This window comes from Dermacentor silvarum, chromosome 9 (genome assembly GCF_013339745.2).
Source record: "Dermacentor silvarum isolate Dsil-2018 chromosome 9, BIME_Dsil_1.4, whole genome shotgun sequence".
Classification (NCBI taxonomy): Eukaryota; Metazoa; Arthropoda; class Arachnida; order Ixodida; family Ixodidae; genus Dermacentor; species Dermacentor silvarum.
Genome location: NC_051162.1, coordinates 108,341,801 through 108,351,220, shown reverse-complemented (window position 1 = coordinate 108,351,220; position 9,420 = coordinate 108,341,801). Strand labels below are relative to the sequence as shown.

At 42.2% G+C, this 9,420-nt stretch overlaps 1 protein-coding gene across 1 annotated transcript; it reads right to left on the bottom strand.

Annotated features, from left to right (window-relative positions):
* Positions 1–1,043: 1,043 nt before the first annotated feature.
* LOC119464089 (uncharacterized) lies at positions 1,044–5,478 on the bottom strand. The gene is made up of 4 exons (XM_037724920.2): positions 5,237–5,478; positions 3,289–3,466; positions 2,272–2,404; positions 1,044–1,236 (listed from the first exon to the last, which is right to left on the bottom strand). Exons 1-4 carry the CDS (start codon positions 5,328–5,330, stop codon positions 1,123–1,125), a joined length of 519 nt encoding a protein of 172 aa, XP_037580848.1. The 5' UTR covers positions 5,331–5,478; the 3' UTR covers positions 1,044–1,122.
* Between the last annotated feature and the right edge of the window lie 3,942 nt (positions 5,479–9,420).

The window sequence follows — 9,420 nt, the reverse complement described above, 5'->3', positions numbered from 1 at the left end:
TTTAATAAAACATAAAAACAGCAAAAAGATATAAAAATACGCTGCCTTCTTTGCCAATCTGGCATCTAAGCTAGAACAAGTGTACGATCTGATAAAATGGTTTCCGCCGCATTGACCATAGGGCCATGGGGTGCTATTAACCAATAAATGGAGAGTAAATTCAGTAGTTAAACGAATATCTAGGAGTTTCTAGAAATTTCCAGTGTCAAGCAACGACTTCCTAATAGTGGAGCAGATATTAGGTTTCAATCGACGTAATTCGTTACTGAACATGCCGAAAAATTGATTGCGGTGGCTTGATTTGTCTTTCATTTGTTTGTGTCACGACGTGCCGTATAACCATGCTTTGTCTCCAATTTTCATACATGTTGGTGCTTGCCTGTTTGACTATGCTGATTAACATTTTAAGGCCTTGCGAAACTAGGCCTTGCAACTGCCATTTTGCTTATCGAGTGCACCATACTAGCCCAGGATCTGTCAAAATCCCAAAGCCAACATATTTAACTTGAAACGTTGTCAGACGTTATTGACTCGCCATAGTAAATTGATGACGTCATGAGAATCGAACTTTGTCCTTTGCAGTCAAACATTACTTTGCTCAGTAATTACTTCGAATAGGAAACCATAATGTAAAGGACTCCTTGAGTGTTCCGCCATTCAGCAATAGCAGCGCTTCAATTTTCTTCGCGGAAAAAATAGTTTATAGAATATTACCTAGCAGTTACATGCTTAAATGAACTTTTCTCAGAAGTAATGCGCGCTCGCGCACTCATGGATGCGCTTTCGCGAGAACCGTTCAATCACAACGACAAGCCTGAGTATAAGCGACATGCAACACGTTCTGTCGTGCGCAAATCCAATCTTTGAGCTAGCTGCGGAGCGAAAGAGCTTGAATAAAATTAAATACTGCAGAATAAAATTACTAAGTGTCATCTTATATTTTTTTACTAAATGTGCTTTCAATGTAAGCATGTCTTAGTGTTGCATGCTGCTCTTCACATACACAGGTGGGTTTAATTTACTTTTCACACTCGGCATTGTCATCCGCATATATTCACTTTATTCTTCTCAACTCGCACTGCAGTTCTCCGCGCGCCGCTGTTTCTTCTTAGGCGAGACGTTCTAATCCCAGATGTCCGTTGTTGGCCTGGTCTTGAAAACTGTCAAGTGAAGGGCTTGGCATGAAAGCTTCTTGCCCTTGCTCTCCAACATCATGGCTGCAATGAGGTTTCCATCCTGGGCAAAAGAAATGAAGCGGGGAGACATTAATTGACACTGTCGACCATTGCGAAAGTGGAATTTCTGAGCCCGTGAGTGCTTCATATGGAGCTGTGAGGGAAATAGTTTGCTAATGAGACAAAATAATCATGGGACTGAGTATCTAAAGTTTTAAAAACAAACGTACGACCCCAAAAGGCAACGAAGCCAAGGAGAGCATAAGGGAAAAGGTGCTGTTTTTATTTATTCGTGATGTAGAACAAATATGAGGGTGGGATTAGTGTGTGCTGATAAACTTCATGTTCGTGATAAAGTAAAAGGAAAGCTAAACTGACCGAAAAGTGGCAGGTTTATCCAAAATCTTAGTATGACACGTGCGGTGCATTAGCAAATGAGCTACGGCGGCCTAGTTCCTTAATCTCTTCAGCCTCGTTCACTATTAACCTACATTTGATTAAAATAAAAAGGACAGTTGTTTTGTTTTATGCTTTGGTTGGCTTCTCTGTCGTCATTATAAGAAAACTTGCAAATTAAAATCGTGGTAAATTTTATTTCATTTTAGCAACATTATTAACTTTAATAAAATGACTACTCTTCTTTGCAGCCTTCTAATTATTTTTATAACTTCACAGAATGTGGCCACGGCGCGCCGACAATCTTCAGCTGGGCTAATGGAGCAGAATTTTTCTGTAGAATGACAGCAAGAGACGCGACATCTTTCGAAGGCAATAAAATCTGAGACGGGAAATTTTTGGTCGCATTGAACTTCGTTTCTAAAAGTGCCCTTTTTCACAAAGCAGGTATTTAATAGATTTTGGGGTATCAAGCGATTTCGACAAATGCACGAAGGTGGTGCTTGCACATTTCAGGATGGCTGTGTGTAATTAGGCTTAATGGTCGTGAGTTGACCAAACTTGCATCATTTCGTGTTTGCGGTCTGTGGACCTTAAAATCAGCTACATGTAAAGCGAACGCTACCCTAATAAAACCCGGTCGCCACGGCCTTTACGTATCACAGAGACGTTAGCACGAGCCCCCGCACAGAACACTTACGCCGATATGCTTCTCCATTTTAGGCGAAACCCGGAATACTAAGTTGCGCCAGTAGGTGCCGGGCGTCACTGGACACTTGGTCGTCCACATTGTCACCTTGTTCTCCGGCACGTTTTCACAAATGTCATACACGCTGGAAAGAAAAGCAGGGCGTAAGAGGTTGGCGGATGCAGCTTTTTAAACATCATTAAGGTTCGCTTTTACATTCCCTGATTTCTGTTCTTTTTTTTTTTGAAGACGTCTTAGCTGACTTCAGAAGGCTATGGGTATCTTGTAACCGCTTCCAGAAAGAAACGGTCACTTAGGTAACTTGTAGATGTCGTAGGAACATGCCAGTGGTGTTAGATTATACCTCGTCATGCCGAGAATGCGTAGTGATAGTCAGAAACTGAGGATATCATAACAAACTAGTGTAACTAGCCTAACAAGAGGTGAGATGTCAGTCTCGGTATCGCTTTCGCCCTCGGCCGTGCCCTCCACCAGATGGCACGGGGTGCCCGAGTTCGATCAGCAGTCCTGTCAGCAGGCGAGATAAGGAAGAGACGTTTAGAGTATTGGATGAAAAAAGGCAGGGAAAAGATTGATACGACCGGATCTGTTACAGGCATAGGTAGCGGTACCAGGTAGATAGAGATGTTTTGAGGAACAAAAGGAAGGTTAACGAGATGTATACAAAAATGCTAGAACAAAAAGCATGTATAACATACCTGAATAATCAAGCAGGGTAGGTGAGTATTTGTCACCGCCCCGTTTCATAGGGGAGACCTATAACTAATCATCGTCATCATCGATAGGGTGCGTTGCTGCGAGCGTGCTGACGCGTATGACGGGAGGCAGGGCACGCACATCAAGGAAACCTAGACTTCTTCAGTACTGCTTTGAATTGTTGAAAGTGCTAACCCTTTCCTTCTACTACCAACTCCCCTCTCGTGATTTTATCGTGGCCGATGCAATTCGTAAAGACACAAGCCACTGCCTCTTAACATGAGCCAAGGTTTCTTGTTTTTTTTTTCTCACCACGAGCCGAAGCGTTCTATACACGGAACGACTGTGCCTCGAGGTGTGAATAGCGCCACCCTCAGCTTGAGATCCTCCAGGATGGTGTCGTAGACACGAAGCTTAATCTTGGCCATCATCTGGTGGCCGATGACGGCGTCCCTGGTTACCAAGCCCATGATCTCGGCACTGTAGTTTTCTGCGAAAGTATTAGGGCGAATAGAACTTATTTAGAACCGAGTAAGGGCGCGTGCAAATTAAGGACAGCGCGGAAAAATTTACTTCTCTGCGTGCTGTCTGCCACTCATGGGTTTTCTCGAAGCATTAGCACCTATCGCAAGTTCCTAATAGTTACCTATCCATCAACGCGTCTAGTTACACTATTTCTATGATAAAGCTTTGTCTTGGGTACGCTGTTCTACTGACAAAATTTGCTACTTGCATCGTACTCAGAGTTGTATGATATTTCTGTAGACATATTTCATTTGCAAGTTAGTGTGGTAATTTTTTAATTGATGAGGTTTAACAACCCAACCCAGCGGATATGAGAGATGCCACAGTGGAGGATTCCAGAACAGTTTTGAACAACCGATGTTCTTGAACCTGTACCTTAAGTTAAGTATATTCCTTCCCGTCGAAATAGGGTTACCATGGCCAGCAGTGGAACCAGTGATCAATTATGCGCACTAAAATTATTTAATGGCTATCAAAAGCACGCTCAATTACGTTGGGCTAAACAATTTATAAAATTTCATTTTGCAACTTGAATGATTTTTCCTTCAATACCCTTTGCTGGAGATGGGCAACAGTGATAAACTGAAATTTATCATCATTACGTTTGCACCTGCAGCCTTCGTTTATCTAAACAATTTAATGCCACGCTCATTCTTATCTTTTTAAACAGTCACGTTGATGATCGTCGTTTTTGTTTGTTCAACTTCAATATTGTGTTGGTTACACTTTCCCGGCAAGTATCAGACATTTTCGGGCTATTGTATATTCTAGAATGAAATAGCTTTGATATGTTCTTGTATAAGGTTTTGTTATTTGATGCACAGTGCACTTGATAAGCATTGCTAATGAAGTTGGAGATATGGCAGTATAAGTAGCTACAAAGTTTGGTAAACACCAAATATAGACGCAGCAATCAATTTAACTTAGTACTGATGCTGGTTATTTTCAATACGACTGTGGTGCGGGTGAATGAATAATTCAACATTACCAGGAATTTATCACTTCTATAAACTTGAAGTAAACGTGAATATATACTGACGTTTCCGTGTGTGATTTTATAAAACTGCAATTTGTGTTTATCATGCCGAGAAGGCTCAATGTTAACGCTGTTTATGTACAATCTTTTACGCACATCCTGTGTATTTTATGATATGTTAAAACTTTGCTGCAGTTCAGTTCAATTCCAGTGCTTTTAGAAGCAAGACTGCAAGTGAAGGGTGATCGTAGATATCGCATCTCTTTGAAGTTAAACCAAACTGTAGTGCATCGAATTTTGCGTTCTCGGTTCTTCGCGGTTATATTCCGCTTTATCTTTTTTGAACTCTCTACCACATTGCATTAAACACTGTTCATCACTTGATTCATCTCAAAAAGGAACTTTTTTCTTACAGAATTATTCAGTTTCACAACGATTATTTTAGAATACTGCTCATTTTTATACCCGGTTTCGTATTTCGTGCTTGTCCTTGCATTTATTTTCATGCTCTAATATAAGTAAGCTTACTGCGGTTAAAATTCTCTTTTAACAACAACTCCGTAATGTTTAAGAAGGAGTCCTCCTACAGCCTGGAGCCATCGGACCTCCGTCTGTATATTTGTTTGTACGCTCTTTTCTACTGCGAACCTAATACACTTGAGAGAAGGTGTCATCATATCAGCACACAAGTCAGCTGTCTCACTGGTGTGAGTGGGAGAAGAAAATTCTGCGCGAGCACCTTAGGAAGTTTCAACTTACGGCTGCATTTGATTAGCTGGTGGTATTGTACCGCGCCGTGAGCGAAGCTGACCAGGTAACCTAAAAGCACGGAGGACACCGCAAAGGACATCATGATGGCCACGATGGCAGTGGACAACAGGCACTCCACTTAGCGAGTGACGAGGGTGGAACTTTTTAAGCCTCTGCTGTCAAAGGCCCTTATGACCAAAAAACAATAGTTTCGCAGTAAACAAATGACCTGATATCGTCCCCGCACCTACTGTTTCCTAGCAGTTTTGAGGCGGTTGCGGTGACGATTCGACGAGACATTGCAGCTGAAGTCCATGAAGCTTCTCTGGCCACCTGTTCCACGATGACTGCACGTCTGGCCTTTGTCTACGCAAAGCTATTGTTTTCATTTTTGTGCTGCTCCTACTGGCGGTTTTTCAACTGTCGTAAAGAATTCCGTGGTTCCTAAATGTCTTTCTAGCATTATCGCACTATTACTACAAACTTCCACGCGTACGCTATATAAATCAAATGATTCCTAGCTTGCTGCTTTTATTTGTAGTAGCTGCGGCGTTCTTTCTTTTGGGGGCCCGACAGATGTCGAAAAAGATTTCGAACTTCGGCAGAGCTTCATGTGTTTGACGGGTGACAGGTATAACTAGATGAGCTCCTTATTTTCATACTCACCTAGTTCTTCGTTTCGTACAAACCAGACGCTCACAGAAGGCACAAAAGTGCCTTCTGAGCCGATGATCGGTGGGGACGGTGTTCTAGTATAATCTGTTCATTCAGAGGACGATCATCTAGTTTTCAGAGTGCGTTAATCATAGATTGTACGAGCGCCTTTGACTCTGCAGTATACCGCCCGTGCACGTCTTCATAACCCCACCCTCTCTCTCTCCCTTCTTTCTCTTCCCCTTCTCCCTTCCACCAGCGTACGGTAGCCAGCCGGACTCTCGACGGGTTAACATCCCTGCCTTTCTTATATCCTCTCTCTCTCTCTAGTTCATTTTCTCGGTGATTTGTATATGACACCGTAGAAATAAAGAATGATCGGGCAATGCCACCGCCGGTCCTTATATGAGCTCTGTTATGCTAGTGCGAATTCAGGTGTTCAGTTAGAGTAGTCATTCTTAATGTACAGCCTCCCGCATTTTTCGCTATATCGCGCGAGCGTCCATCACGCGTCATTTTAGCGCCTTTGAGCTGCGATAATCAGCGAGACCGGCAGAAGTACTCTCAAGTGCACTAAGCACTCTCCTGTGCAAGAGTCGTCTAATGCGAAATCGCCTTCAGGACGACGTACGAGCATACTACAGTGTTCTCGCGCGATATAGCTAAAAATGCGGGCAGTTGTACATCGATGTTCATTATATAGATAAAGGAAACTTCAAGTTCACAAATCAAACATCTGTACCATATCGAACGTCACATAAACAATAACTGTCATGATTCATCTGTGACGCCGTGGATCATAGCCCACCCACAGTCGGGCGGATGAGGTGCGTCATCCTTACTCTCGTCACAGAATCACGTGTATAATATATAAATGAAAAGCACTTGCGGGAATATATATTACAGCGCTTTCTCGTTATAAACAAGCACGAATATACACAATGTTCATGTTGCAAAACTGCCTCCTACAAAATTTAAGGTTCACAAACTGTCATCACCGTCCTGCAGACTAATTTTTAATCCGTGCTTTAGTAGCGCAGTTAGGAATAAATCGCACCTATACTTGATGTGCTGAAAGGGAATTAGATTTCTGCTAAGGAGAAATAAGTTTCTGGATTTAGTGCAGAAGCTGTTGTTTCTTTTTATCTCAATAGCAAGTTCTAATTGTGGCGTCTTGTACTCAAAAAGCGAGATATGGATTTTTATGTGCAGCCAAGTGTATTTGCAGTTATTTATGACAAATACTAACCAAGATGTGCGGAATTATATCCGGTATTGCTCTTTTTCTTACATAGACCCCTTAAGTCAGCTAGATATAAACTAAACAAAATTAATTGTCACGTTAGTCCTATTTTTCAGTACTTTTGGCCTTTTATAAGTTTTAAAAACTCGCGTGTGCAATTCCATCACTTCAGCTAGACTATCTGAACACCTCAACGTTACATCACGTAAGTCACAAAATTTCAAACGAATAACTTTCTGCTTATTTTAAAGCGTACTTTGCAGTCGCAGAACTGAATGCAGGCCCTAAAAAGGATCGTGCTGATTTACCAGGAATCGTCCGACAAGCAACACTTTGCAATTGGGGTTAGTATATTTGCAGTTCTGTTTGATGCCTGGCATTTTAAAAGCTCACATGTAAGTTTACTTGTTGTTTTTTATGTGTGCGTGTCTGCAGTTTATTGCCTGTTTATTAGCTGTATACTAAAGGGAATGTACGCATGCTCCACCAGAGCCGGCTATACCAAAATACGGCGCAGAAATTGAAACTAACCCTTTTTTCACAAGTATACATATGTCACAGTCACACAACCATATTATGCCTACAAATAAGGTAACTACAAACCACACAGCAAATAAAGCTAGCAAGAAAGTCTGTTTTTTCTGTTATTTGGTCATCAGGGTGACGGGGCTAGTCAAGCTGCTCTCAAGCAGCTTCTTCCCTATTTCACCTATCCAGTTATATACATTCATCACGTTCCACTTGAATTAATAGCATCATACTCAAACTCAAACCCAGCGGTTAACAATGCATCTATCTTGCGCAGGAGTTCGCCCATCTATCTGTCCTGATGAAGTGTTCCTCGATATCTCCAAACGTCACAAGTGGTGCTGATGTCTAACATCATCTAAGAAATGCACACATATCTATTCTACTGGGCGCTTATCTTAGAATGCGTTTTACACTATATTGCGTAGCTCTTAGGTGGCCTTCAGCATCTTAAAAGAGAGACCACATAGCACCTAGGGCAAGCAAACAATGCAAGTTCACAACAATATAGAGGTTTGAAGAGATCGGTAGTGGTTGAACTATAGGAATGGTGAAACGTTGGCTCCCAGCGACACTTTTCTCATCTGCCACGGTGGATCAGGGAATCCGGTTTTTAACGTAGAGCTCTGCGCATGCGTCCTTCGGTAGGACGTGTTTGCTATGCTATGAAAACGTGTCAAAATGTATGTCGTGTCAAAAAATATGTGCACAGGTTTGCCGATGCACTCCTCTTTGACGGTTTCCTAGTTGCTTTTGAGCCCTCGCGTTCACAGCCACGCCTGCTTACAAATCGCTTGTTAGCATATAGTTTCCGAGCCCTATTAGTTCCGGGAGCCCATCGTATATATCTGCAGTAGCTAAATCATTAACCAGTGGCGTTCTAAGAACTTCCTCGTCTTGTGATACTCGAATCATTTAGAAACTACTGAGTGCTTCCTGGACACCATCGAAAACTATGAACTTTTGAATCTACGTTGGGAGCAGCGTGTAAGACAATTTTTCGCCGCCGCCGCCGCCGCCACCGCCGCAGCAGCAGCAGCAGGATGCTCTACTCACAAACATACCGCTTCTTAAAGGCTTCTAAAGAAATGTGTCGGGGAAGGTTATAGCTTCCCGGCTTTTTCGCGTGCCTATCACATAGGATCTCAAACCTAACGAGCCGCATTCATGACTTTTTTTTTCTCTGAGCGGTGAGAAACACTACCACACTATCGATGATGAGAGCAAGAAAAGAAACGCAAACGCAAAAGCCGGAAACGCAAAATAAAATATAATTGGAGAGTTTTGTTGGGTCCCCACAAACCCTTAATAGCTCTGCACTTCTGAAGGGTGTTTAATCTGCGGCATTTCCAGGCTGCATCTGATTGCTGCACTTCCGAGCTGGCAGGTGATTACTTTACCTCTTAAATGTTACTGCATAATAAATACGAAGAAAAGCAGTAATTGCACATTTACTGCGAATGAGACACTGTGCCGGATTCTGGACATTTCCAAAATGTCTTCGTTCGTTGCTATTTCTCATTTTTTACCAATGACTGAGTAACTCCTTCATCTATGTGGTGAAGCTTACATCATTCCATTTTTATTTTTTGTCTGCTATAAATAAAGCGATCAACGCGAACATGAAAAGAGTGCTATCGAAACGTTCAAGCGCGCAAATAGTATGCGATTAGCGAGATTTAAGTTCAGAGCAAACATTTGAGGCAGTGCAGGGCCGGAATTCAACGTGCTGCATCATTCTGTGTTTATGAAGAACGCTAGCATGGAA